General features: G+C 35.7%; 4 protein-coding genes and 1 non-coding gene across 7 annotated transcripts in view; 3 read left to right on the top strand and 2 right to left on the bottom strand.

The window, feature by feature from the left end:
• The first annotated feature begins 35 nt into the window (after nucleotides 1-35).
• Nucleotides 36-11,286, top strand: LOC135683103 (uncharacterized). Of its 3 annotated transcripts, none has more exons than XM_065198262.2 (2): nucleotides 36-219; nucleotides 9,743-11,286. In XM_065198262.2, exon 2 carries the CDS (start codon nucleotides 9,793-9,795, stop codon nucleotides 10,477-10,479), a length of 687 nt encoding a protein of 228 aa, XP_065054334.2. In that variant the 5' UTR covers nucleotides 36-219; nucleotides 9,743-9,792; the 3' UTR covers nucleotides 10,480-11,286. The 3 variants fall into 3 exon arrangements, with proteins under 3 accessions (XP_065054334.2, XP_065054335.2, XP_065054336.2); XM_065198263.2 differs by having other exon boundaries at nucleotides 36-223; XM_065198264.2 differs by lacking the exon at nucleotides 36-219 and adding an exon at nucleotides 9,170-9,302.
• On the bottom strand, nucleotides 5,557-9,006 carry LOC135683100 (serine/threonine-protein phosphatase 2A regulatory subunit B'' subunit gamma). The gene has a single exon (XM_065198260.2). It carries the CDS (start codon nucleotides 8,849-8,851, stop codon nucleotides 7,481-7,483), a length of 1,371 nt encoding a protein of 456 aa, XP_065054332.2. The 5' UTR covers nucleotides 8,852-9,006; the 3' UTR covers nucleotides 5,557-7,480.
• A 1,728-nt stretch (nucleotides 11,287-13,014) lies between the features above and the next one.
• On the top strand, nucleotides 13,015-16,247 carry LOC135683104 (large ribosomal subunit protein mL50). Its single transcript, XM_065198266.2, has 3 exons — nucleotides 13,015-13,203; nucleotides 14,012-14,153; nucleotides 14,490-16,247. The coding sequence occupies exons 1-3, from the start codon at nucleotides 13,055-13,057 to the stop codon at nucleotides 14,718-14,720; spliced, it is 522 nt and encodes a 173-aa protein (XP_065054338.2). The 5' UTR covers nucleotides 13,015-13,054; the 3' UTR covers nucleotides 14,721-16,247.
• The window catches only part of LOC135683099 (huntingtin-interacting protein 1), a 42,510-nt gene continuing 28,567 nt past the window's right edge, over nucleotides 14,011-27,953 (bottom strand). Inside the window, exons 32-52 of the mRNA XM_089109546.1 lie at nucleotides 27,758-27,826; nucleotides 27,145-27,192; nucleotides 26,455-26,523; nucleotides 26,263-26,310; nucleotides 25,483-25,543; nucleotides 25,171-25,263; nucleotides 24,900-24,986; nucleotides 24,268-24,375; nucleotides 24,040-24,114; nucleotides 23,634-23,704; nucleotides 23,109-23,216; nucleotides 22,411-22,469; nucleotides 21,884-21,914; nucleotides 21,608-21,670; nucleotides 21,118-21,218; nucleotides 20,261-20,351; nucleotides 19,316-19,388; nucleotides 18,760-18,825; nucleotides 17,886-17,950; nucleotides 16,174-16,281; nucleotides 14,011-15,775 (exon numbers count right to left, since the gene is read on the bottom strand). Coding sequence (XP_088965672.1) covers nucleotides 15,755-15,775; nucleotides 16,174-16,281; nucleotides 17,886-17,950; nucleotides 18,760-18,825; nucleotides 19,316-19,388; nucleotides 20,261-20,351; nucleotides 21,118-21,218; nucleotides 21,608-21,670; nucleotides 21,884-21,914; nucleotides 22,411-22,469; nucleotides 23,109-23,216; nucleotides 23,634-23,704; nucleotides 24,040-24,114; nucleotides 24,268-24,375; nucleotides 24,900-24,986; nucleotides 25,171-25,263; nucleotides 25,483-25,543; nucleotides 26,263-26,310; nucleotides 26,455-26,523; nucleotides 27,145-27,192; nucleotides 27,758-27,826 — 1,515 coding nt within the window. The 3' untranslated portion in view covers nucleotides 14,011-15,754. The remainder of the gene's footprint in view (nucleotides 15,776-16,173; nucleotides 16,282-17,885; nucleotides 17,951-18,759; nucleotides 18,826-19,315; nucleotides 19,389-20,260; nucleotides 20,352-21,117; nucleotides 21,219-21,607; nucleotides 21,671-21,883; nucleotides 21,915-22,410; nucleotides 22,470-23,108; nucleotides 23,217-23,633; nucleotides 23,705-24,039; nucleotides 24,115-24,267; nucleotides 24,376-24,899; nucleotides 24,987-25,170; nucleotides 25,264-25,482; nucleotides 25,544-26,262; nucleotides 26,311-26,454; nucleotides 26,524-27,144; nucleotides 27,193-27,757; nucleotides 27,827-27,953) is intronic.
• Nucleotides 16,386-16,507, top strand: LOC135684067 (U4atac minor spliceosomal RNA). Its single transcript, XR_010515854.1, has one exon. It is a non-coding gene; the product is annotated as a U4atac minor spliceosomal RNA (small nuclear RNA).

Raw genomic sequence — 27,953 nt, 5'->3', positions numbered from 1 at the left:
GTAATCATTGGTCAGATGGTGCGGGGGCATACGTCGGCTAAAATTTGAGGCTGCCAACATCATTTCAAGATTTTAACAACAGCAGATTTTGCAGTGGGAATTCGCTCAAATTTGATGCCGAATTGTTGTTAACATTTGTATTTAATACAGAAGCAACATAAACAGAGAAAAGTACTTTGCCACTACAGTGGATAAGGCTGCAAGCACTTGCTTGATTTGGTGTGTAAGTCTCTGAAAATTTCTAATTGCTTAAGTTGACATCATCGTTTCGTTATGCAACACGTATCGTACAATGGAAACAGAGCAAATCGCCTACTCTGCGGTTGAATTCAGCTGTACAAAGATGATTTTGCCATAAGTAAAAACAGTCTTACTGTATGCAATAGGCTTGTGTTGAGTAACGGACTTCAAACCATTGATCTCACGGAATGCCCCAGTTGCTTGTGTTTTGCTCCACAGGAGAGGCATTTCCTTACTCTGGAGCTTGTTGGCTGCCATTTCTCGTATGGCATATACCATACAGTAGTGTTGGTTATGAGTATAGTGCTAGGGTTGCTCCGGAAAGCTGAGCCCCCCCCCCTTATTAATGAGGAAAATTGACAACTTTTTACTTTTGCTATTGTTTTGAGCAAAATTTTGTGCAAGAGCCCCTTGTTATTTTGACAGCTCTAAGACCACTGGTGTTGGGTAGGACTGGGGGCTGCTAATTCGGGCCACTGGTAAAGCTGCCAGTTAATTCTTTATGATAATGATCAGGTTATTTTTAAGGAATTTTCTCTTGATCTTTGTGGATTTCTTGTGTTGAACCAAGTTTGCTACATTACTCGTAATCCGTGACGTTTAGCAGCGAATAAAAATGGTTGGGAACAATAATACTTTCAAAGGATAGAAAAACAATTGTAAACACTGTGATGTTAACAATGGTCTTTTCAAAAGTATTTTAGAAAACTAAGCTAAATGGATTGGTCGTTTTGAAGGAGAAGACACATTCAAAGCGCCACCCTCGACGACATCCTCTTTGTTTTCAAATCCTCAGAAAGTGAACTGCAAGCAGTTGCTTTATCGTAAGAGTTCTACTAATTACGGGGGTTTAATTAATAAGGCTGCAGAAGCGGGTATATAGGTTTCAGATACAGAGCTCTGGTCTCTGTTCCGATGTCGTTATGTTATGTCAAAATTTATGAAAATAATATTAATGCTTGTTAAATTTTTGCCGGAAAGTCTAAGTTTCTAATCCCTCCTATGAATTTTTTTTATCTAGGCCATTGTCTGGTATATCTTATCGTTACTTTTGTTTGCTGTTTGATATTTAAACGCCATAATGCATGAAAATGAAAATTTTTATAGAAATTTTAAAAGCCTTAGAAAATGGAAAATGATTAATTTGTTAGCTAATTTATCACAACCGACACACTGTTGTCTTGTATTGTATTGTAGATTATTTAACGTTAGTTTTTACAATAATGAATATACACTAATTAAGACTAACATCAAGTAGTTTCAAGGATTGCATAAGACAGTTCATTTACTGCAAAACGAGCATGCGCACTTGTTTCCAAGGAACCAAGTTTTGATCAAATTCTCAAATTGTCTAGTATTTTGTGCTGTCTTTATTGATTCCGGGAGTGAATTCCAGATTTTAGGCCCTTGAAAACTTAATGATCTGATACCATTATTGGTAGTTCTGGCTTTTGGAATGTCAAGGGGGTTTTTGAGTCGAAGGTTATAACCTGTTGTTTTGGGTACAAAATAGTCTTTCATGAAAACAGGATTAAAGTTGTTAAGTGTTTTATAAACTTCGAGCGCTAAAATTCTAACTGATTGGACATGTATGGTAGTTTCTTTTGAGTTAGCAAGTAAATCTTTGTACGAAGATGAATAGTCCGAATAGGCTAGTCTTAAAGCCCTCTCGTTAATTTTCTCTAGCTTATCCTGACTTCCTTTACCACATAGCATCCATATCAATGGACAATAATTGAAGTGACATAGTATAAATGAATTCATAATTATCTTTTTTTCTCTGTCACCCATAGTGGCGCATGCACTAGTGTAAATCTATATAGCATACATGTTGCTGTATGTTGCCTGTTGCAATCACATTTTTTGGCAACATTCAGAAGCTTTTCAACTTTTTTAGCCCAAGCTCACAAAGATTAGAAATTCTTAACAAAAATATATTTAACACTTAGGCAGTTGGACTCAAACTACCTCTACCTTAATTCATTCATAGACTTTTGTCATTATTGTCTCTATCAATGACAGTTTGTGGTAAAGGAGAGGCTAGATTATTACTTAGAAATTTTTTGAATTGAGTTATTATTTATGGGCCCCTATAGCCAAGGCCCCCGGGTCAGTGACCCCCTAACCCCCCCTATCCTCAGCACGGAACAGACATGGTCTACAACTTTGGAGGTCCAAAAACAGCAAATAAGAAGATTTCTCTGTATAGTTTCCCAATTCAAATTTAATAATCAATATAAATCGAAGAGTCAAATTAAAAAATATACGTATATACAAAACATTTTCAAGAAACAGAATAAGCTGCGATTTATATATGATCTAGTGTCGTTCTATTCAGATACACTTTGGGCATTGGGGGGGGGGGGGCAGCACCCCACTGTCCTGCATCAATCAGCCCAGAGCTTGGTGAGCCAGTTGCAGATGTTTTCTGACAACCAAAAACCAAAGCATGTATGTTTGAACCTCCAAAAACTTATCAGGGCTTGAATAAATACTGTATTTCGACTTATATAAACTTCATTTTACTTATTTTATTTGCAGAGTCTGTATAAATCTTGAAACTGCTATACAAATGGAAAATATAGAACTAGCTTTGATTGTTTGAAAACCACAGCACTTGTTGACATAAGCAGCTCTATTTCTGCTGTTTGCTATCGTTACTAGCTTCTTCGTTGTTAGGCCCGTCGGTTTCATTCTTTGTCTACTTTACACATAAGCTCAAGATTTCACAAGTTTACATGGACCAAAAAAAAATCGAATTGTTTTGGTGGGGTTTAGGGCCTGATTATGCGAAGTAAGTGACAGACTAGCTAAGAACTTTTAACCGGCCACGAGTAACTGAAGGGGGGCCTGATGGATGTGTTTTGAGAATTAGGGTTTGGTCAAAAGAACATTTCATCATAATCTGTCAATTTCTAAGCACCATAAAATATTTAGCACCAATAGCAATGCTGAGCTGCTGAATTAAACATTCTGTCTTTAGATTTAAGTAATTTTGCGCAAAAGAGCTCCAACCTTCCATTAGATGTTCTGTGGTAACAGACCGGGCCAACTTAAATGTATTGATGATTTCTTCAAATTGATTTTCCTTTATAGCAGTACGAAAAAGATTGGAGAAGCAAAGCGGAGTCACACAGCAGGTGTACGGGGGTCTACCCCCGAGAAACACACCCTTTAGAATTTGGGAAAACGCCCCATTTTGTTCGGACATGCTATGGTTCTTTTAGTGGCAATGGTTGGCTAATCAAACATAATAACCGTCATATGTAGATTTTTGTGGCTGACCCCATTCTACAACTGTCGTTACAGTCGTTTGCTTGCATTCTTTTAAAACGTTTTAATTTTGTTTGAAGCATAAATCGCCCCTGAAGTATCCATTTTATTGCAGATTGCAGACTTTCTGAGCATTAGGGGGGGGGGGGGCGGCTTGCCCCCTCACTACGATACTGTCTGCTAAATTGGTTTGTTGTCTGTATTTCAGAATTTATGATAATAATGATAATAATAATAATAATAATAATAATAATAATGAAAATAATAATGATAATAATAACGAATTATTTAACAGGATAAAAACTTCAACAATTACGAAATTGCTGTTATCAATGTTTGTCCTATAAAAGAAAGGTGCTTAAAAAGAAGATATATAAATATGTTACAACTGCAGGTCTCAAAAAATCAATTTTGTAGTACAGTATAACAAATGAAAATCTCATGTGTAAATTGTGTTCATAATTTTCATAAAATCAAATGCATTGTCAGACGTCCTTGCACTCAATATACGTGCTTACGTACGATATTGTTCACAAAACGTTTAGGTTTTTCATTTCGAAACTCAAATGCTATCCGATTTTGCATTTCTTCTTTTCCATTCCAAGAAATTAGTGATCGGTCCTGCCAGGCACACCGGAGCCGGGAGGGGAGCTATAGCCCTCTCATTTTCTTGCTGAAGTATGATAACCGCGTTGTGGCATCAAGGATAATGGTGGAAAAAACTACCATAAAAGTTAGCCATTTTGTCTAGAGCAATTTTTCATAACATGTGACACTCCCTTTACCCTTTCGTGCTTCATACTTAACAATCAAGCGCAAGCTTGAAACTGGATTATTCGAATCTTCAAGACAATGCAGAAGACGAATTTTCAAGACGTTAAAATATCATTCGCAGTGCATTATCCGAGTTTGCGTTCAAGTTAACTGCTTGCCATGGGCCGATTGGCAAGTTCGCCACTGGTAAACAGGCTGGCTCGGCAAACGGACAAGCTCATTTCCGTAGAGCTAACCCGGGGCCTATATGCAGGGGCGTAGCGTGCGGGGGGTGTGGGGGCGTACACCCCTCAACTTTCAGAGAACTCGTCGGTATATTAAAATTTATAACAAAATATTAATGTAACAAAATAATTTCTGTCGGTAAATTAGGGTTTTGCATCTCTTACACCCCCCAGCGAGAATGGTCACGCGACGCCACTGCCTACATGTGAGCTGGCTGACTTTGATTCAAATTTGAATAGATGGTTTTACATTGAAATACGAATATTGGTAGCTTCAACCTACTACAACACTACTATACTTTCGAAAAGAAAGCAACAGAGTTTTCCATAGAACTTGAATCATGTTTTCAATTAAACGTCAAGAGCCTTGTCTCTTAAAGGCATTGAGTCATGATAAAATGGATTGGGTATACCCTACAGGGGCGAAACTACTGGGGGGGGTATGGGGGGTGCTGCACCCCCCCAATCTTCAAAAAAGCAGATTTTGTCGGGCAAATTTATGGAAATACCATCTAGAAATACGTTGTTGAGAAAAATCAATCAATAATTTTGTTTCTAGATGTATGAAACTTTCATCATACATTCATAAGGAGTTCGAAAGTATTACACCCTTCGCTAGAAAATGGTCATACAGACGCCAAAGTTTTTTAACTAAAAAAATTCGAATAACCGTAACAAGTAATAGAACGTTTTAATCAGTTCAAACGGGAAATAATATAAAATTTATCAAGAAATTGTAGTTAAGATATGAATTGCAAAAAACTTTCGAGTTTATTCTATTTCTGAAAAATATCCGTGATTACAAAAACACGAAAATTGAGCTTTGATGATAGGTGTACCTGTAAAATACCTCCAATAAAAACTTTCCCTTGCTTGAGGGATTTTGTTATGGTGAATTTAGAGATACGTACTTTGTGCTTGGGTGTCTAAAAATGTTGAAATTGCTTCCGGAGCAACCGAAAATTGAAAATGAAACTCAGAAAATGCAACTGAAGCCCTCTTTTGTTGTAACATTGCAGTCTTCGTAGCTGTTTCTAAACCCCGAAATTTCCAAGCTGTGTTCTGTTGTTCGACTTTGATAAAATTGAGACCCTACTTCAATCTCTTTTTGAATTGCTCTCTTAATAGCTAGGTGATTTAGAAAGTGAAGACTTTTTTTAGACCTTTTATAGAAAAGACAGGCCTTACAAATGCTTGCTTTTTGGAAACAAATGTTTATAGCCAACACCAGAAAAACTAGAGGCATATTTCTTGACTTTAAACAAACAGCCTGGGCCGATGATTTCAGCCCTTGAGACGATGTGCTTCAAAAATGAAGTTCATGTATGACACGCCCTTTCATCAAGCATGCCACGCCCTTTCGTCGGGCATCTAAGCTTCATACCCCCCTAATGAAAATAGTGAAGTTTCGCCCCTGATACCCTAAGTGCCAAAATCTGCCGAGTCATGATTTTCATGACTTCAATGCTATAGGTTGGCCTGGAACTGGTCACATGAACTCACCTCGTACTGATTGACAAAACAATTTCTATCAAGAGCAAGTTGTCAACAACGGATGCAAATATCACATGAAACAGCAGCGATCACGCCGATATGACCAAATGACCCCATATAGTGAAAGCCTATTTACCATGACTCAATGCCGTTAACAGCATTTTAGCTTTTCAGAAATAATTCTAGGAATTACTTGAAATCTTTAAATAATATTTATTATGGTTATGCAGTAAAGACAAATAAATAAGAATATATTTCTTATGCAGACATAGCGCTGAATAATGGACCTTTTGCTCAATAGAAAAACCCTTAACAATGACCCACAATCTTTGTTTATAATGACATTTCCGGAAATGCTCCTTATCGGCCTAACTATAAACAGCACCTAAAAGTATGTTTAAAGAAAAGTACTTTACAAGGAAAAAAATAAAACGAGAAAACTGGAATCCAAGTTTTAATCTGTTGTTGTGAACTCTTCTGTACAAATAGGGATGCCTCCGTGAGAATGAAATAAAGACTTCATATTCGGACCTTTTTTATTTTTGTGTGAACTAAGAATCTGTCTCGAAATATCTTTTTTAAACAATTTACTGGGCTTACTTTAAACCAACTTTAAAGCTCTAGGTAATTTGCGACAATTTAGATATTATGATGCAGACTACCACACCCACATTCACCAAAACTATGCCAACTTAGTGGTAGTAACTTAATTTTGGCCAACAGAATCTAAAATTGAATGCAAATCTTCACATGGCAATAGGTGTAAAATAGTAAACAAGACTAAAGTGTGCTTCTTTGTCAGGAAATGTTGTCAGAAATTGTCTGATGTGGGCTCTCTAAAAGTTTTTAAATTTCCACCTTTTCACTGAATGTATCTTCTAATGTACTTTGCTGTCCTTCTACATTTAAAGGGGGTAGAAAAATCAAGGTTTTCGCTGTTTATGGTATCGTTCATGCAGTATAGGAAAGTAGTCTGTAAACTTGCAAGAAATGTAACATAACACATTCCTAAGCTTTTGGTGGAAAAAGAAAAACAAAGCAAGCTATTGTCCACAATTACTCTATATTTTCTAGCTAGGGTGTCTTGTTTTTGACACAATAAAAGGGAATACCCTTGATTTTCAAAGTAGGGAGGCCATGAAAAGTTGGAGGAAATCTGCAAAGAAAATCTTTCGAAGAAGTCCACTGTCAAAGAGATTTTTAAGTAGCATGTGTGTACAGCTGCTTAAGATGTGCTTTCTAGTCAGGTAAACTGGCATATGTTGCCGGGTTCAGAGCTGATAGGACCTTTAATTATTTCAATGTAAATTTTAAGGTTCCATCTTAAGTTATGAGGACAATTTTGCTATCTAGAAATTTATGAGACTGAAATCTTCATCATATGGGGCAATTTTTTAATGGTAATGCAGTAGGCAAAAGCTAGATTTCCGTGTTTAAAGTCAATAATGTATTGTACTTTTTAATTTTCAGAAGAATCAAACCAAGTCTTCATTGTTCCCTTCCACTACTAGAACTTCTCTGTTCTCATAAGTAAGGAACCCATTTACATCAATCAGCATGTTTAGAACAGTATCTCCTTGCCCAGAGTTAATCAAATCCTGCAGTGTTATATTGAAGGGATCAGCTGGCTTTATCATATCAAAAATTTCATCTTTGACATCATGAAGGGACACAACTTCATGTCCATGTTTTCTCATTTCTTCTTGTATTGCTCTGAAAAAATAATTCAAAGCAAAGGTGTTCAAGAACCCTGCATTCTTTACATCCAGAATTTTGAAGAGATACTGCAAAGCCTGTGGCTCTTTTTTGTTTTCAAGAGCAAGGACAAAATCAAGATAGGTCTTGTAGTCCATCTCGCCTTCATATGTTAAGCATTCTTGAAATACTCTGTCAAGAAAAACATTAGTGAGTGTGCCTGTACCATAACGCTTTAACTCCTGCTTTGAAAGCATTCCATTATGATCTGTGTCAAGGTTAAGATATTGCCCATAAACTCTAAGGGCTGAAGATGCAGAGAACCAGTTTGAATCTTGCTTGTCCTTGGAAAGAACTTCTTCTCTAAGTTCAAGTAAGTCATCTAAAAAGCTACAAGACAGGATGTCTTGAATTTTCACTTTTCCAGTGTGCATTGGGTCAAGGAAGAAAAAGAATTTCCTGACAGCAGTGCACACATAAAAAGAATAAAAGCTCTTTTCCAACCCATCAAGTTGTGGAAGTGTAGGTATTAATTCAAGAATGTAGTTTTCCAAATCAGATTCCCTAAGGTAGCCTTGACCAGCAACATCATACAGGCTAAGACCAATTCTTGTTTGATGCAGCCATACTTTGCGCATTACATAGTTGAAAAATTGCATAATGGAAATTCTACCATATGGATCTTTCTGACAGAGTTTTGCAAATATTATTGGCTTGAAGAAATGCTTTGATTTGCTGCCAGCTTCCTCCCTAACTTTGAGAAAACCATCATAGTTTATCATTTGTTCATCTCCTATAGTTGGAGGTGTTTGGTGCTTCTCCAGAAGGCTCCATAGCTCGTGTAATTCATCATTATCTAGAAGCTCACGACTTCTTCTTTGCAGGAAAACAGCTCTAGATTCTTCACGCAACTTCTGTTGCAGGACGTCCTCTTCAGAGGGGAGCTTAAAATAAAACCTTGGGATTTGTGGTTTTACATCGTTTCCATTTTCTATACCATCGTCACCATTGAATGCTGGAGATTTGTACTTCTCGTAAAATTCTTTGAAAAGACGTTCATCTTCAGCTGCTTTCTCTTCGGCAGACTTGGATCTTTGACTTTCGGTCTGCTTGCTTGCGGTCCATTTCTTAAGACTTTCAGCCCAGTTCATGATTGACAGCCTTGAATTATTGGATTGTGAGTAAACTAAGTTATCGAACGAAGCTAATCAAAATAGTACATAGCTTTTACACAATGCCAACTTTAACTTTGCCTTGAATATTGGAAAGCAAGTTTTGAAACAACAAAATTCCGTAAATTATGAAATTGCCTCTGTGTCACCATATGTCAATATTATAAAGAGGCTGTGAAATTTCTGGGAGTCAATGTCGAAGCAGCGGAAAGCAGCCCCGAAAAAGACATGAAACGTCTCAGAACCTCGGAAAAATAGAGGTTCCCCAACTCAGCGCAGAAATGGGTAGAGATAAGGCGAAAATTTTTTTAATTTTAATCAAAAGAGCATGATAAACAAACTTCAGTCATAGTGGCTTCATCGTTAGAGGCATAATTTTGAAAAATACAATGAAACTGCCGAAAATAAACAAATCCAAGCTTTACAGGCTGCGAGAATCTTGCAAGTTATTTATTCATGCTATTTTTAACGTTAACGCTAGTACCAAAAATTCATTTGGATTATAAAAATTATTGCTGGTTCTATTGGTTGTTTTAAAACAATTGTTTGCAGGTTTCTTTAGGGAAATGAATTAATTCGCCTAGTTTTTTCACCCGTTGTAAACAAGATACTTATAGGTTACTGGCTGCTATTATCGAAGCATTTCCCCAAGGGTGCCCGCCGCCATTAAGCACAGACCCCGGACAATTCAGTTTAATTGTTGCGTGTTTATTGTACTCCTCCGCGGGTCGTTGAGGAAAACAACCTGGAATGAATTCAGTTGTTCAAGTATGAATCAGCATTTTAAATGGCAATTCAGACTCGCATCATGTGTATTCAGAAATTCTAGCAAATGTTGCACCTTCTTAAATGTATTTCGTCCAATTTCAGCACAATATTGTGGATTCTTGTTCAGTCGTTCACATATAGCTGGAGGAAAAATGTTGGAGGTTGATGATTCAGGAATGGGCCTAGTAGCTGATATCAGCAAAATTGGGCTTAAATCGCCAAGATTCAGGCCGACTAACTATCGGAAAATTGTACATGATGTAAGTCAGCAAAGTAAAATGTATGCATGCATTGAACAATATAATGAACACAAGGTCATTAAGGACTGGATTTCAAATCTGACGGAATCGAAGTGCCATTATGGCGAGGCCGTTTTCGTGTTGGGGCCGATGGGTGCCGGAAAAACTACCGTGCTAATGGAAGAGTTTATGAAGCACAGCATTTACAAGGATTATGCTTATGTAGATACGGATGAACTAATGGAAAAGCTGGATGGTTTTGATAGTGACAGAGTTGAAGAATTCTACCCCGTCGCACGTTCAATTGCAATTAAACTGACGGACTGGCTTTTAAATGAAAAGATTAGTTTTATAGCTGAAGGAACTTGTGTAAAGTATTTTGAACTTGAAGATTATATCCGCCGACTAAAGAATAAAGGCTACCTTATAAGAGTAAAGCATGTAAATGACATACCACTCGAGGAAATTTTAGCGAGAACCAGTAAACGAAAGCGAAAAATCCCAGCGGATGTTGTAAAATCGATATATTATGGTTCCTTGAAAGGTGTCACGGAGTTAAAGAAAATGAACAAAGACAATATTCTTTTTGAGGAGTTGTGAGTTATTTGTTTACAGCGACTGTATAGCTTCAGGGAAGTTTTTTCTTAGGGTTTTGTGCATTCTTGATCTGGTAGAACGAATTGAGTAAGTAGAATAGATGTTGAAGCCAATAAATGATATTTTTAAATGTGGAATTATTATGTGATGATTCTTTTTCAATGCCATGTCATTATCACTTAACACAAGTTAACAAAGGTTTAGAAATCCTCAGAAATTCTATACATATGACTTTTGCTATCATTGAATAAACTTACTGCTTCAATAAACTTCAATATTTTTGAACTTGTTCTATTAAAAGGAAAATAATGCTATTTAACCCTTAACTCCTGTCCCTTGCTAACATCTCAAACCTTTGGAGCATAAAATTTGGTTTAACAGACTGATCAAGCCCTGTTTTTTCTAATGCCAAACCAGACGATTCCCCAGGCTTCATTGCACTGAATATAGACTGGTCACTTGATGCAAGATAAGGTTGTTGAGTGGTTAAGTTGCTTGCCTTGGTTTGAAACCTTTTGAATGACAATATAATTTCTTCTTTGATGTGAATACCCCTCTCTTCCTGGTTTTGTAAAAATGATGTTAAGTAAGAAAAATGCCCCATATACAGTTTCCTAAAAATTATCACTTGTAAATATTTGGCAGAATTTTCAAAAATTGTAGATAAAGGTGACAAAATTAAGCAGACTTAATACTCATTTATCAACTGAATGTATGATATACACAAATTGTGCTACCTAGTTTTGAAGTGTGTATTAGTAGTATGTTTTTACTTTCATCACCTAATTAAAGTAAAACTGATGTTATAAATGTGTTATAGTTTTCTGGTGATTCTAAAAGTACTCTGTAAGGTAGTTTTTAGGATACTGAGAAGCCATGCTTTTAGAATAGTGTTCTGACCCTTCCTCTCAATTTGATCATACCTTGTGATTCCTACACCTGGAAATGCAGAGAGTTGGTGATTCCTTTTATTTTGTGTGAAAATTTGGTCATGTCAGGGACAACAACCCCAGACCCTTAGATCTGTAGTCTGCAACCCTAACCACTGAGACATTCTTCCACCTAACCACAATTACTCTAGTTTGTATTGCAAATCATGAAGCAGATGCATATCAAAAGTAATTCAAAGACAAGGGTCATAACAAGCAGAGAGACTGTAACATCAAGAAAGATTTAATAAAGGGAAGGGGGCAGTTTCAGAATAAATGCGCAGCTTAAAATGTTGGAAACAATAGCAAAATTTAAAAGCAAAGAAGATGATGAAAATGATCAAAACTCCTTGTAGTAACAAAACCAGAAAACCTACAAACTAGCAAAAATACGTTTTTGTCAACTAAAATATTTGTCCAGTCAACTTTCAAGGTCAATGACTGAATAAACTATTGAACGAAAACCCAATTCCTGCCACTGTATCAGTTGTGTGAGTAGTGTGAGATGAGCAGTAAGCAGAGAGACCGGAACATCAAGAAAGATTTAATAAAGGGAAGGGGGCAGTTTCAGAATAAATGCGCAGCTTGATAAATTTAGAATAGTAGCAAAATTAAAGTGCAAAGGAAGGCAATAAAAAAAGCTGATTTTAGCAACAAAGCAGAAAAATTTTCAAACTAGCAAAAATACACTTTTGTCAAAACTCAAACATTTCATTCACAGCAAAAATTTACTACTACATTTATTTATACTTAATACATGAACCACAAATAACAGTTATTTTTTTACAAAAAAGGAAAACTACATACAATAGGTATTTCGAAGTTTAATATGTTTGCTGTCGATTAAAATGTTTGTCCGGTCGACTTTCATATTCAATGTTCAAATAAACTATTAAACGGTAGGTCCTAATTAGAGCGGGGGGAAGGTCAGACATTTCTAAGCGGGGAAGGGGCGTTTATTTAGCCACCTAAGAGGGTAGGCACTAGATCATAGCCTCAATATTCACATGACGTAATGGTACTCTATGTCCTTTACGGAGGGGAAGTGGTTTCAATGTCACCAAGACAATGATATTGATGCACCTCAGAAACGAAAGAGACGCATAAACAATGATGCAGTCGAGGCTAAAACTTGCCATAGTCTATAAATCAGCATTATTTCATTTCGAAAGTCCTTTTTGTTTCAAATATAGGATTACAAATGCTATACCTTGCTACATTACTGGTCTCAGACCCTGGCTAAATTGTAAAAATTCGTAATCAGGAAAACTTAATAAAATTTAATAATGAATGCTCATCTCTCCCGATCTCTCCGCTGTTACATAAATGCTGAAGGCAGTAACATTATAATTATTACGTATTTCTGACGAAAATCATATGCAAATCTTTTGTTCTCCTGTGAACAAACACCTCTGTGGCACTAATTGAAAAATCTTCCTTTATGAAACCTCTTTAGTGTACAATCGATATTTTATTACAAACAGCAGTGATTACAAATGCTATCAGCTAGTTAGATATTTTATTGTAAATCAACCAGACATTACGTCATGTGAATATTGAGGCTATGAGCTAGTGCCTACAACCTAAGAGTACTTGGTCCACTCCCATTGCTGCAAATGAGACTGGATACGAAGGAGGCGCGTTGGTAAATGGCGCAAAGAATGGCGAATCTTGTGGCAGGCAGGAGATTGTTACAAAGCAGTTGTTTATATCAAAGAAGATGGGCTTCAGGAGGTGTACTTGAAAGATTGAAATCCTTAATTGGTATAGAACAAGAAAACAATACTGATGTTTTATGGTAAGGAACAGATCACCGAACTTTACATTTTAGGCCTATAGACGGAGGCAGTCATTCTGCATTTGATACACACATTTGCGCCAGATCTGTGGCGCGCACTGGCCTTTATATAAAACCCAAACTGTATTTTGGCATGGCAATCAGAAATTCCAGAATACACACTGGCTTATATATAGGACACTTTTGCCCTAGATCTCTGTTGTGCAGTGCAGTATACAATACAATGAGTCGTGCACGCTTTTGATAATGGGTTTATCTACGCTGACTACTTCAACCACAATTTGCTCTATGTTCTAATCATAGCGATTTGTATACAAGTGATTGTACTCATCATGTCACATTTATTCCAGTAGGTTGAGTCCAAACCATCAAGCAGATTTTAGCAGTGACCAAGAGCAAAATATGTTTCAGTAATAAAAGCTTGAAAGGTTTGACCAAGTAACAACCCCTAATGGTAGTAATGTGCATACAGGAATAAATGCTCAAATTCCATTCAGCAGAATTTGTTTTGGTTTAACATTAGGCAGTTAAATTGCCATGAAAAGTGGTCTAATACTTTTTAGGCCTAATTTGGAAAGGCTTAAAAGATTTGCAAAAAGAAAGTACCCTACATCAATTGATGATAGCTCATGAGACAAAACACATGTCTAGCCCATGAGACAAAACACACCAAGAGCTATAAAGCCAAAAAAGGAGACTAAAAAGTGCATTTTGTGATGGCACTACTCCAACATGCTAAAGTTATTATCATTAATCATCATGCAATGTTCGTTAAGTAAACTTATCTGAATTTCTTAATCTATTACAGTGATATCCCAGAAGCAAGAGGACTTTATCTCCATAGTAACGTGCCTTTGCGAATGAAAAAGCTCACTTCACAGATATTCCCATCAGCCCTAACAGAAGATTGGACAGAAATATCAACCACAGACCTAGGCACCAAATTTAAGGTACTATTTTATATATTTGCTTCTTGTCTTTTTTGGTATAGAAGTACAAAACAGATGAAACCCCAAACATGTGGTTCAGATTACAGAAATTTCATGTCAATTGTAGCATTGCTGATTTGGTCAAAGACAATAATTTGCCATGTGATATCTAATCCCCCACTGTTACAATCCCCTACTCATTCTATATCTTCATAAGTTTTCATTATTAAAGGTTCATTTGGCATCATTTGAAATTCATTAGATAATTTAGCATGTATTAATACTAGTTTTATAATGTGGTAGTTTGATTTATATTTATTTCTGGTAAAATCATACCATTTATTTTATTAATTGCAGATTCTCAAAGAATGCCATAAAGAATTTGGCAGTGTCCCACCAAACAATAAATTGAATGAATGCAAATCAGTTAAAGACTTTGTGACATATTATGAAACCCTACAAAGACCAGGAGTCATTCCTGAAATGTGGAAGTTAGAGAATGATGATTTACCTATTAACCTTTCATTTCAATCACCATTACCATATAAAACTGTAAAAACTACACCGAGACGGAAAAAGTATTATTGAATATGTAATAGGTGCTTTTTAATTTAGACTGGTTGTAATGTTAATGAGATTGGTTGTAAATGAGATTGGTTGTAAATGGCAAAGAACCAATTACAGAGTTGGAGGTAACTAATTGTAGCAATATCAGAAGTGAACAAATGAGAAATCTTAAGTACGAATAATATCTTGCTGATTGTTGTTACCACATGCTAAAGCTTTCTTGCCCTTCATGTGAATACCAAAACAAGTTTTTAATGAGTATTGCCAAAAAGAGCATGAAAACCTTTATTCTGTTAGCATAATATAAGAATAATCACCATGTTATCTATGCTCTTACTCACAATCTCTAATTTGTTTTCTATAGTTAACAGAAGTTAGCTACTATAAAATGTAAACATATATCAAAGTTGATCAAAAAGATGCCAAATGGTCTGTGTTTTCATAGTTTTATTTCTTGCCTGATTATATTGTATTGTTGGTTGGGCAATCCCTGTTTAATGTGGGGGGAAGGCTGGAGAAGGATGGTGTGACACTGTTGGAGGGTGTACCAATGTGAGAGGGTAAGACACTCTCTACTTTTTCATTAGTTGGTCAATAAAATCTTCAGCTGGTAATCAAAACTGATAGTTGGAAATTAAAATTGCCTGATGTTGTTAATCAAAATAAGAACAACATAGTTATAATATATGTTGCTATGTATAATCCATGTTTTTGTTAGAAAATCAAACAACTTTTCAAAACCTTCCACACCCTAATCTGGACAGTCAAGGTACACCACTGGTTTATTGAAAGGCAATCAAAAATGAGACCAGCAGTTAATTGAAAAGATCATATATTATTTTTAATCAAATACAAGCAAGGAATGTTAAAGAACTGACACTGTAACTGGATGTGATTTTGGTCAAGCAAAGTTCATTACATTTTATAAATATAAAATCCACATAAAATGATTAAAACAATATAGTTTTTTTAAGAAACATTATCTATTGTAAATTACATATCTTAATTCTACATCTTTGTCCATCAGGATTTGTAGTCCAACATGAAACATTTCTTCACTTCTCTGAGTTTTCGTCCTAAGATTTAAGAATTATAATCTAAATAATAATAATAATAATAATAATAATAATAATAATAATCAAAAGCATATATTTATAGAGATAATTTTAGATGTGTTGCATTAAAAGCCTTATATGAATTTTTCTGTTGGCACATTAAGTACCTACCAACAATTACTATTTCAGTGTTGAAATTGAAGCTGGCTATATTGAATATCAAGAAATACAAGAATCAATCTAGTAAAATTCATAATAATTCATGGTATTACCACCTTAAGAAAAGGTGTGAATCCAATGGAACATAGTTTCTATAATTTGAGATATCATTAGAGCTTTAAAGAAGTAATTCATCTAGCACTCTGATGAAAATTTTTGTTTTGAGGTAAGAAAAAGTCCAAGTTTCTTCTCCAACATACCTCCTCAATCAATCCTAGTTCTGCAGCAATCTGATAATGGGCTTTTCGTAATCGACCTAGTTTCTGCCTTTCTTTCTCTAGAAGACTTTCTAACTCCAGCATCCGAACCTTAAAAAAAGTCAATCAAGTAGTGCGCATGCGCTAAATATTTCCCCACAATGTTCGCAGTTGGTTTCTGTCATTATTGCCGTGCTCCTTCGATGCGGCAGTTTAACGTCCTTATCGGGGTTTGAGGTCAGTCCAATGAGCGCCATAGCGAGGGCTGTCTTGCTAACACCCTGCATATAACATATTCCGTCACTGGTTCTCCGCAATCAGTGCAATTTTTGGAGCCTTTTGGCTCGCCGTTATCAATTTAATATAAAATCTGGTTTCTAAATCATCAAGGCTGCTATGAACGATCGCTAGTAAAACTACACACTGAAATGTGTCGTGAAAATTGCTACTGAATCACATATAGACAATTTAACAGTACAGCAGTGGCGCAGCGTCTATGTATGCTACGCTTGGTCATGAGCAGCACGCAGTGAACTCCAGCGCAAACATGCCAATTGGCTATCTTCCCAAGTAAACAGATCGCTAAAAAATTGTGAAATTCGAAAAATCTGAAAAACTGAAGCCTCTCCACATCACTCTTTTTGCCTGTCTAAGATGAGAAATATGCAATGCTCCAGTGCAGCCCAAGAGAAACTTCTGAGAGAAGTGAGAATTTTCCGGACTGGAGCTTGCCGTCGGCCTGAGCGCAAGCATTCCCAAATAGTTGATAATCCACAACAAGCTGCTTTTGCGAATTTCTTTGCGCGAAACATCATTTCAAATCTAATTACTTTCCTTTCTTTACTTTGTGACTGTTAAAAAGTGAAAAAATTTTCGTCAAAGTTTATTTGTCATGACCCGCATTCTGTGATTCAAGTCAAAAGGCTTGCCTGTATAGTCGGAATTTACGGACCAGGACATGCGGTAGACCTGAGCGAAAGCCTTGCCAAATAGTTGATGATTTGCAGGGAACAACTTTCTAAAGCCATGAAACATGAAAGTATCTTCAATTCTAACAACTCTCACAGCTAATTATTGTCATCTTTGTTAACTATGAGAGTAGAAAATGAGCAGAAACCTTTTCTCCTGTTCGCTTAGGCTCCGCAGTGTGTTAACAATTTCGCAATGTGGAGAACTCCTCCTTGCAGGAATCCCCAAATGCAATATAGCATAAAAAAATTCTTACATTAGGTGAGCATTAGGTGATGCCTTTTCTTGACTAACATGAATATGAATAAGATTTTTTGCGAAATGGTTTTAGCACTATGAGTTATTCTGAAGAATTTTGCAAAACAATTGAGCTTTATTCAAAAACTTTTCGCATGGGTAGTAATTTTTCCTTCGGCTCCCTTGACTTTCGAACCTGTGTCAGAGCCTCTGATGCAGAGAATTAGAATTACTCTAGTACAAATAATTTGTTACTTTGAAAATCAAAATTTGCTATCACGATTATCATTAATTACCGCTTGTATTTTTTAGAAACTGAAAATTACGATTACATTCATTGAACATAGCCGTATATTATATGTTACCTTATGCCTAAGTTATGCGCTCGCGCTACGCCACTGCAGTACAGCACACAATGACTACGAAATATTGCCGAGACGAGGGCATGTTTAGAAGGTAATTATCTGACAAGTGTACTGACAAATGTTCGTGAAGTATATGTTGGTTACCTGTGCGTCCATTTCTAGCCTCTTCGCCTGAGTAAGTGATAATTTTGAATAATCCGGCACAGTTTCTGAAAGGAATTCAAAGCACCGTGAAAAAGTTAAGATAGAAACGATAAACTGATAGCTAGAATCGAATGTGCCAGGAAAAACTTGGCGTTGAGAGTATATCATAGCCACAAAAGAGACCAAATAGGAAAAATTGTCGAAATTCTTCATGATGAAACTCCTATACAAAGGCCTTTATCTGAATTAAATCATAAATATTTTTCGGGCAAATGGAGCATAATGGGGTCAGTTAGGTTTACAACAGATGAAAATGGTTTACAACAGCAATGACAAATGCTTTCACTTGTTTTGTTGTTCTTCAGATATATATAAGAAATAAGTACTTGGTAAAATAAACTAACAAAGTGTGAAATGAATAAGACACATATTCAGACCAACCAAAAGGAGTCCAAGAAAAGCAATCGCCCGTGGCCCCGTAAGCAAAGATGGGCCCTCGGTTAATTGGGCTATCTCTATTTAAAATATTACTTTAAAAACATGATAATTTTGAGAACAGCAAATTAAAGCTGAAAAGGGAAAGTTTAACAATAATTTACGGATATGATTTAAAAGAAAAATTAAGAAAATTGTATCAAATAAAGAAATTAATTGCACTTTGGGTCTCCTACTCTGGGTAGGAACGGGCCCTGAGCCTAGCATGGCTCTCGGTGTTCCTGCCCATATTTCTTGCTGACATGAAAATTTACAGTAGACTGATGCAACTTCTGATTGATAAACTTGATAAAATTCTAGCGACCTCATCTCCTAACCGACATTTCTTTATCAGTGAGTTGTCTCTAACAACAACATAAGCTAAAACAGTTATTCTTACTAGCATCTTCTGTCATTTCCGCTCCTGTCTTCACCATGGTAACAACATTTGCTGTTGCTTCTCCAACTGTTATGAAATAAGTGCACAAATGAATTAGCTTCAAAAACCCCATAATAAGAAAATAACAAAACCTTGGTCAGATGCAATGTCTTGTGAGGAATTTTATCTCTCTCGTTATCTTCCAAAAGACAGATAACCGATAAACAAACTCAATGTCTAAACTAACCATTATGCAAAGATCTAATTATTGAAATACCTCATAATTAAATAGCTAATGAACAATGTTTTTCAATGAAAACATTTACAAAATTTCACAATGAACTGAAAGGTATCAATAAATGTTATTTGTAGCTTGGGGATGGATAAAGACGAAAAGGTTACCAATATTTCAGCCTTCTCCGGCGGTAAAAAAATAAGTAGTATTTGTTAGAGAAAGGGCAAATCTACATGCAAATGTCTCCAAAAAGGAGGTAAACGATGATCGCTAATGTCACAAATATAACAACGAGGGAGTCTTGCAAATCATGGCATCATGATAAATGTTCGAAATACTAGCCTCCTTTTGATGCTCTCATGAGCCTCGCAAGTCTTTCGCTGTCCCTTGATGCTTTCACTCTAGAAGCGGCAACCTGTTGCAAAAAGCAAGCTTTGAATGGCTCTTAAAGCAAACCGAATTGTTTACTTCTAAAATAATGAGGATGTTATTTTCCTGTTTTTATCAGCTACAGGGAAATGTTTGCACCAGGAAACGTCTAGAAGGGCAAGGAAATCCAGATTAATAATTACTGCACATTTTGGTATTGATTTTGCAAGCTTTTGCCAAAAATAAAAAGAATGAAAAATTTAGCAGAAATCACTATATGTCTTAGAAAAACAACCACCATACTTAAGTAGCGAATCTTCGTGTAGTGAGGTGTTCACAAAACTGGTGACGTGCATGCCCCCTACGCTTAAAGTCCTGAATTCATGCACACATGTTGGACATCCGGAGAGATACTATTACTTCATGCAAAGGGGCAAAATTTGTGCCTACGAGTTTAGAAGTTCTAAATATACAACAAACACTGATGACCAACTTTATACTATTGCCATACATAGAATATACATCCAAATGTTTCCTTTTTATGGCTGTGAGTTATAAGATTTTGATACAAATTTTTCTTAAGCAATGAAACATTGGAAGAAAAGAAAAAGACACTAGCCCTTTCTGTTCTGACGTTTTTCGGCTTTGTTGGAATATCCATATGAAAATTTCAAAAAGAATTAGCGATTAGTGACACGTTTCTGGCGTGCGTGCCTTCATGCTAAAAGTTTTACAAAATATGGTATCTTTTGCCACCTCCACAGTGCTCGATCTTTATGACTTAACTTTGCTCAACAATGAGGGACCTGTGGGTTTGCTCAAAGGGACGGAGCCTCTCCAAAATAGTTCATAACATGACAAGCATAACATTAAATTTTATTTTAAATCAAACGCTACGTGATACAGCAAAAAATATACCAGCTGAGCGGTGCTTGCGGCGATTTCATTCGACGCAACAACCAGTTCTTCAAATTTGCCTTTTCGCTCTACAACTTTGTCAGCAGCGTCCCTGTCAAAAAGCAATTATTCAATTATCGTTGAAGGGTAATTCAAATAATTTTGATAATAGAGGTGCAGTGAGAATTGCTTCGATGGTGATAATGTAAAAATAGAGATGTGCTTATAGTGTTAATAGTATCATCTTTGTAGCAGGAATCTTGCAAGAGTGAACATACTAATCTTGGTATCAAGAGGCAACACGATTCTAATAAAGAAAGTTGATTTGTGTTTGCATGAAAAAAATCATGGGCCAGGCTACAGCGAAATTTCAAATGAATTTTAGCACGCAGATAAGGCAGCCACATTAAAGTGCAAAACAAAGAGCAAATTCAAATAACAAATTTACTATTCATTTTTAACACAAATTTATTCTAAAATTATTCTTAATTTCGATAGCAAGGTTCTATCACCTTATCACAAACTTGTTATGAAACTTCGATTCATTTTTGGATGCCTAAACAGCAACCTGCTAAACAAGCCATTTGTTTTGCCTTGTTAAGATCATTATGCCTTCGAAAAATTCATTTGATGCATTATTATAATATAAATCTATACTTTTATATCTTCTTTATATAACAAAATCATTGCTAGCACAGGTGTATGTTTTTTATATTCAGTCCTTAAATTTTCTTTAGCAATGATTGACAAACTATACTATTTTAAAATCAAATAAATATGTTTGTAGGCTCCAAACTGCGATAAATGCATAGGTATTTTTGCACAAAATCTTGTCTGCTTTTACAATGAAAACAAATTCATGTTAACCATCTACTTACACCAATATAGATGCTCCCCAACCAACGGACTTTGCAGCAGAAAGGAGGCCCTCCGTCCACTTATGATGTCTTTTGTAAAAATCTTTAGCAGAAGCAGTGCCCTGGCAATCAAATTCACTAGGTTCATAAAACTATTTTGGGCGAATGATTAAAAGTATATTATATTTAGTGCAAACAACAGAAATGCATGTAGATATGTTCAAATAGATAGAAAGTGGCATAGAAACTAGGATCACAGGTGAGAGAATCTTACATTTCGTAGAATTCAAAGTTCGATCGATACCGATAAATAGCAGATGCTGTATCTCTTCATGAAAAAATGCTCCTCAAACACAGAAACGCCCGCAAGTTTCTTTAAGTTATAACTTAATTTCCTTTTTTCTAGATCACTAAGCAGGTAAGATAAAACTTTAATCATATCAAATATACAGCAGTGGGAGGAAAAACAATTACTGATAAAACTTAAAAAAATGAAAACTCAAATTCAAACCTTTCCTTCAGCCACTATTTCTTCTTGCAGATCCTTGGATCTCATGATTAGTTCTCGTATTGCCTGAAAATTAACAGCACTTTTAGAATAAATTCTTAACTATCACTTTCGCACTATATTCCGGACAACAAATTCAAAACAGAAATATTAACAGGGGTAGGATAAGAGGAACGAAATTTGTTCAATAGTTTGCTAGAACTCAAACCCTCATTTCCCCCATTCATTGTTCTTTTCTTGGATTTCATACTTTTGTCAAGTATAAAAAAAGGACCTTACCTTCATCAAGCCATTGCAGGAATCCAAAATTCTGGAAAGAATCGATGTAAGGGAATTTAGCTGATGGCTAAGATATATTTGTGGGTTCAAATTTGTGGCAAAAACCATAGGAAATACGAAATGCCAGAAACAAGCAAACTGTATCATCCTTAACGAAAGCAACGCCATTCTCAAAGCAGGTAGGCTATAACGAGAGAGCTCTAGGAAAAATATGATAAGAAAATTCCTTTTATTGCCATCATATACTGAAGTCTTGTAAAAATGAACAGAAACTATTAATGGGAAATATCATCCAGCAAAGAAATGAAGATAGGTTGAAGGAATATAAAACAAGTTGCATAGAAGATAGATAATAAACAGGATATCTATTAAACATCTGAACAACACTGTTTCCAGAAACAAGCAAAATTAGGACGGATAAGCAGAAAGGAATGTTTGATCTAAATTTACAAGCTAGCCCCAAAAGGGGGTCGTCTAAAAACATGAAAAGTGTTCTAACATACTTAAATACATTAAGCAAAATTTACCTCTGATTAACTTCCAGCTGAACACCAGTGTACTTCTGGCGCGAATTTTTCAACATTTCCTACAAGACAATTGGCAAAATAAAGTTACCAATTAAACCAAAAGTTACTAAATAAACAGCAAGGCAGTTACGATAATAAAAAGAGAGAAAAATACAAATACACTTGACAACATTGGAAATTTACGAAAGACTACCGGAAAAGTTGGGAATGTAAGCGGAGCGCAACTTAAATCGAAACTCGTAGTGTAACTCTAAGTGAAGTAGTTCTGCCTGAAGCTAACTCTGGCAGGAGCACGCAAGGAAGGGTGGATAATTCGGTCTCCCACGTACACAGGGCGACCGGTTCTTTTCTGCGGGAGACCGCTTATCGTTTCATCGGGTAACCGCCGGGCGACCGAATTTGTTACTGCAATTGTCAGCCCCTATCAACAGAGTTATATGGGGGAGACCACTGAAAGGGCTGCTGGTCTCCCACCGGGGGATCACCTTTTCACCGGAATAGTCCACCCCTGAGCACGTCGGCTAGGCATATTGGTAAATATATAACTCATAACCAAATGAATAACAACATGTTTGGTGCTGTTACATCACTATTTCATGACATGGTTTTGAAACTAGTTCACCGTTCTGACAGCTAAGCAGCCGTCTATTGATAGTCACATGAATCGAGAAAACAAATGACTTTCCGGTGCTGCTTACCTCGATACGAGCTGAGGCATCTGCAACTAGCTGAGCTGTTTCGTTTATCTGTTCATCAACAAGGTCACCAACACCCTCCAAGTTATCCCTTTCTTTTGGTATGAGAAGCTGCAAGCAAAAAGATTTTGACGATTTCGGCATTAATTTTATGATAGCAAGGTAAGCGCAATACTTAAGAAACTGAAGCATAAATCAAAATACAGTAAATAGACGTTTTTGAGAAGTACGAAGGCAATAGCCATGCAGAATTCTTGCGGTAGACAACAAGAGCTAGATTTTATAAGATTCCACGATAGATAGCACCATTTTTTATACTTTAAACGCAAAATTAAATACATAAAGAAAATATGAATTTGAATCTCGAAAGAACAACTTCAAGATAATTAGAATCTAGAGCACCAAAATAAAAATAAATAAAAAAGGATTCATATATTAATATTGAAGAAACACGTGATTATTAAAAGTAGAATAGCATTTAGTTATGATTAACAAAGTGTGCCATGTAATACGTAAAATGTTGCTCACCTTAGCTGCATTTATAAGATCATTTATTTTGTTGTTCAGAGTCAATGAATCAGACGCAACTTTTGCAGATTCTGAAAACAACGTAAGCAGGAATATGAAGCCAAAAAAACAAAGCAGATCCAAACGAAGCTATTTGGCAGATGTGCAACATGCATTTGGAGCTGTATGTTCTAGTATTTCAACGATAACAAGCTACTTCCCTGCAGTTACTAAATACCATAAGATTTAACGATATCTAGAACAAATTGTGTCCAAGGGTACAAAAACGAAATGGTGCTCTGTCTAAGTGGTATTTAAAATTAACTAGCAGAAAACGAATGAGAGTTCTTCAGATTCATTTTCCAGATTATCAAGACTCTGCATGAGAATTGTATATATCAAATTGAATGAATTGATTTCAACTAACCACTGTCTCTCTGCTTTACTGTCGACAGAAACTCCATTGCGGCATCGGCAGCTCTTTTGCATTTGCCAGTCAAATCTGCGAAAAAAAACAATCAATTCTGAACATCAATCATCAACAAAATAGATTTCTACAGATAAGGTCGCATTGCTGGTGTGAGTTCTGTATTCAAGTATATAATCAAGTAAAGAAAAGAGTTTGGTGGTTTTTTATTCGGTTTGTTCAGCATACCTTCTGAATCCTCATGTGATGCCATGTGTGAAGTCGCTTTACCATGAAGTAACCCGTCACTTAGCGAATGCGTCATAAATGTTAAACTTGATAGCACAGATGAAACATCTTCAAAAGAAAACACGATATCGTTAAAAAGAATTTGGCTGAATACGCTAGAGATAATGATGATAATGATCAAAACGCTGACAACAACTGTTTTTGGCATTGTTTCTATCACGGTAATGACGTCATAAAATGATAACGATAACATAAGATCCTGAAGAAAAAAATAGGAATACGTCATTCATTTCATTAAGTTAAGCTATAGGTTGAAGAATGATTGGCACCGACTATGATCTGAAATTTTATAACTTTGACAGCAGTGCGAGCATTTGTGGTCAAATTAAGCCTTTATAGGACGTTTGCTGTCATGGCTGATCTGTAAGTAAACATGACTGCAATGTCGTGTTTCTTATAATACGGAAACTGAAACTTATATGATCTACAAGGACGAATTTTCCCAAAACTACCAAATTTTTAAAACCTCCAATCTAATATGGGGCTGTCACCCGTACAACCCTATTCTCTGTCTATAAGTGAAACCTGAAGGCTTCTAGAATCTTGTATGGATAAATCTCGAGGATTATCACCTTGTTCGTCAAGCTTGAAATGTTGATAGTGTGATGTCACGGCCTGGACTGATTCTGGTAGCGCTTCTAGTCTAGTTTTCAGGTATTCTGCAAGGGTAAAGATCAGATTAGTAGTGGAATTGTATAACAGATCAAACTCAAATTGATGAATATTTGCTAGAAAAACGATTTTATCGGGTGTATTGAATTCGAGGATAATCTAGAGGCACTCGTGTTAAAATTTTTTAAGGATTTGGATAGGTTATAGAAAGTAAATGGCTTAATTCTCTACCTGCAGTGCACGTTGTCCCAGAGAGATGAAGTGGATTATCAAACTGCTCAACTGTTTCTTTGATAATTGCCTTGCATTGCTCGACCGTTGACGCTACAAGGACAACCAAAAATTAATCACTTAAATCACTTTATCAGTTAATCATTATGAATCAATGCGGCGCCAGTCGCAACGTTACAGGGGTAGAATATTGATCTCTTTGCTCCAACATCGACGAGCCCAGAAGTAGAAAATAAAGGAATACGTCCTCCAGATCATGATCATGGTCTGACAGTCACTTATAATAGGTATCCATAAGCATTTATAATGTACCTAGCAAGGCGTATCTGTTGGCAACTTCGTCATTTCTCTTCAAGGCACTTTGTTCTAAAAGCTAAAGCAATTCAAAATCATTATCAAAATCAAAATGTTGAATTTAGCATGACTCATATATGTTATTCATCGATAAACACAGACATGGGAAAATTTTTAAGTGATTCAAGCAAAACATATGAGGTTAATTCACTAAACCAAACATAATTTTGAAAAAACTTAGAAAACTGGCCAATTCAATGTTTAAATTCAAGGCTGTATTGTTATGAATGTACTGTTATGTATAAGAGAATCTAATGACCAAAACTGAACATTTCCCTGACTAGTATCTGAAAATATTTATTCTCTTTCGATGCATTGTAGGCTCCTACAAACCATTCATAGACTCTTGGCACCTAATTTGACAAGCGAATTGTTACCAAAAAAACTAATATTTCTTGCTATCTTGGAACATCAGTATCAACAGGTGTCAGAATCCTCTGATGAAATCACTGCTCATTGATGAATTTCAGCTCTGTATTCAAACATTTTACGATGATAAATTATTCGAGACGGCCACTATTTAGACTGCCAAGAGGGTTGTTAATAACTTGAAAATACTCTCACAGTACAAACAGTTTGTTTATGACTGTTTTTCTTTGCCGATTTATGGAAAAATCTTGCGGCAGATAGAGTATTGCGGCAGATGTTGGGGCAATTGAGGCCTTTTTCTTTTGTTACGAAAATTACAAATGTTGATTGAATCCGAAACGGCAAGGCCCGAAGACACGTAAATCTTACTTTAGACTCCTTGTCTTGTTTCTCTTGTTCAAGTTTATTTTCCATGTCCTAAGATAAGAAAATGATGAATAATAGAATGAACGTGAATACGAAATTTTAAAAAAAAATTTTCTCTTCAGCATTTCATTTCAAAATTAATAGTTAATTAATAGTTGCAAATAAACAATCAACATATTCTTCATATTACCGCACCTTTCTTGCTTTTTCCTCGTCACTTTTGGCTAAATTTGCAGTATTAAGCTGATTTGACAGCTCCTGGACCTGAAATGTAATGTCAATGCCAAAAGTAATGAAATGAAATGTAGTGAAATGTAAAAGTTAATAAAACAGAGGAACAAACTGAATGAATTTTGGAGACCAAAATCATAAACAGTATTTAACATCATGCTAACAGTTATAAAGGCCTTTTGGTTGTTTGTGAAGACTATTTATTATAGCTGCCAGCTCAATAAAACATTTTGTACGGGATAAAAAAGCTAAAAAACACTCGAGGGGTTTTATAATTTATATAAACCACTTTCATGGGTGGTCAGCTGCTGCCGAGAGAAACAAACGTTGACATTATAAATTGGCAATAAAAACTTTGAGCTCGAATACGGGGATTACTTTGTTAATCTAAGAAAAACTTTGTTCTGATGATTTTGGGTTTGCAATATTAACGAAATTCCTGCTTATCCAGGCGCCGTAAAAATGACGATTTTAATTTCCAATGATGGGTACAAAAGTCGTTCCTCTAAACACCTAAAGTTTGAGCATAGAAAGTAATTCTAGAAACTAAACAAATACCACAATTCAATAAAGATTGGTTATTTTTCTATGTTTTTTAAGATTAAATTTGGAAGAGAAAAACATGTGATGTTAATGGCATCGAAGAAATCTAACCTTGATCTGAAATTCTTCACGAAGGGTTGTCATTTCTTTAGAAAGTGCCTGGCAGAAATAGATACCAAAAATATGATTGCATGAAATAGGTGAAATTTATCCTAGCTACAGGGTACCTTTATGCTATCGGATATGAAAATATAGAGATTAATTGATAATAAGTCAGTTTAAATGTAAAATATATATTAAGATAAACAGTAGAAAATAATTTGAAAATAATTGATAATCAACAAATGTCAAACTGTAAAAGCACTATGTCCCGTCAGTCAACCATTAAGAGTTAACAACGTCCTTGTAACGTATTCATAATCAAGAACTAGCCTTACGTTGCTGTTTGAATACCTAACAATAGGTCTATGTTGTAGTCCAACCAATGGGAATTTCAATTGCCATCGAAAAGCGCTGGGACATAGTGCCTTTAAGCGTGTGCATTTAACACCCGAATACCTCTGCTCAAATTACTGAGTCAAGATCCAGAGAATGTGACATTAACGAACACAAGAACCAAGGCACGTATAAAACATGGCAACAGTAACCTTCGCCCCCCCCTTCCATCAAGCATCAATCAATCAATTAAATAAATGAGTGATAAAATCTCGATGAGACATGAAACCTGATTTCCAGACAATTCTTGCGATATCTGGTCCTGCAAACTCTTTATTTGGGTGTTGAAGTCGTTTTTCTAAAACAAACAACGGCACCTTATTTGACATTAGAATATCAAAACAGCATCACTGTTTCTTTTAAAGTGAATATAAGGATAAATGGAAAAAGATAAAGGATAAATTACGAATATTGGTCCTAGTGAA

Source organism: Rhopilema esculentum, chromosome 7 (genome assembly GCF_057945365.1).
Source record: "Rhopilema esculentum isolate cy_ngs chromosome 7, ASM5794536v1, whole genome shotgun sequence".
NCBI lineage: Eukaryota > Metazoa > Cnidaria > Scyphozoa > Rhizostomeae > Rhizostomatidae > Rhopilema > Rhopilema esculentum.
Note: the sequence above shows the minus strand (reverse complement) of the source record. Positions and strands in the feature narration are given on the sequence as shown.

What these genes read in the sequence shown, in the direction of transcription:
- LOC135683100 (XM_065198260.2), bottom strand. Translation starts at nt 8,851, where the DNA reads ATGAACTGGGCTGAAAGTCTTAAGAAATGGACCGCAAGCAAGCAGACC.
- LOC135683103 (XM_065198262.2), top strand. Translation starts at nt 9,793, where the DNA reads ATGTTGGAGGTTGATGATTCAGGAATGGGCCTAGTAGCTGATATCAGC.
- LOC135683104 (XM_065198266.2), top strand. Translation starts at nt 13,055, where the DNA reads ATGGCGCAAAGAATGGCGAATCTTGTGGCAGGCAGGAGATTGTTACAA. An exon ending in AACAATACTGATGTTTTATG is followed by an intron (nt 13,204 to 14,011) that starts GTAAGGAACAGA and finishes AATCTATTACAG; the next exon opens with TGATATCCCAGAAGCAAGAG. An exon ending in ACCTAGGCACCAAATTTAAG is followed by an intron (nt 14,154 to 14,489) that starts GTACTATTTTAT and finishes TATTAATTGCAG; the next exon opens with ATTCTCAAAGAATGCCATAA.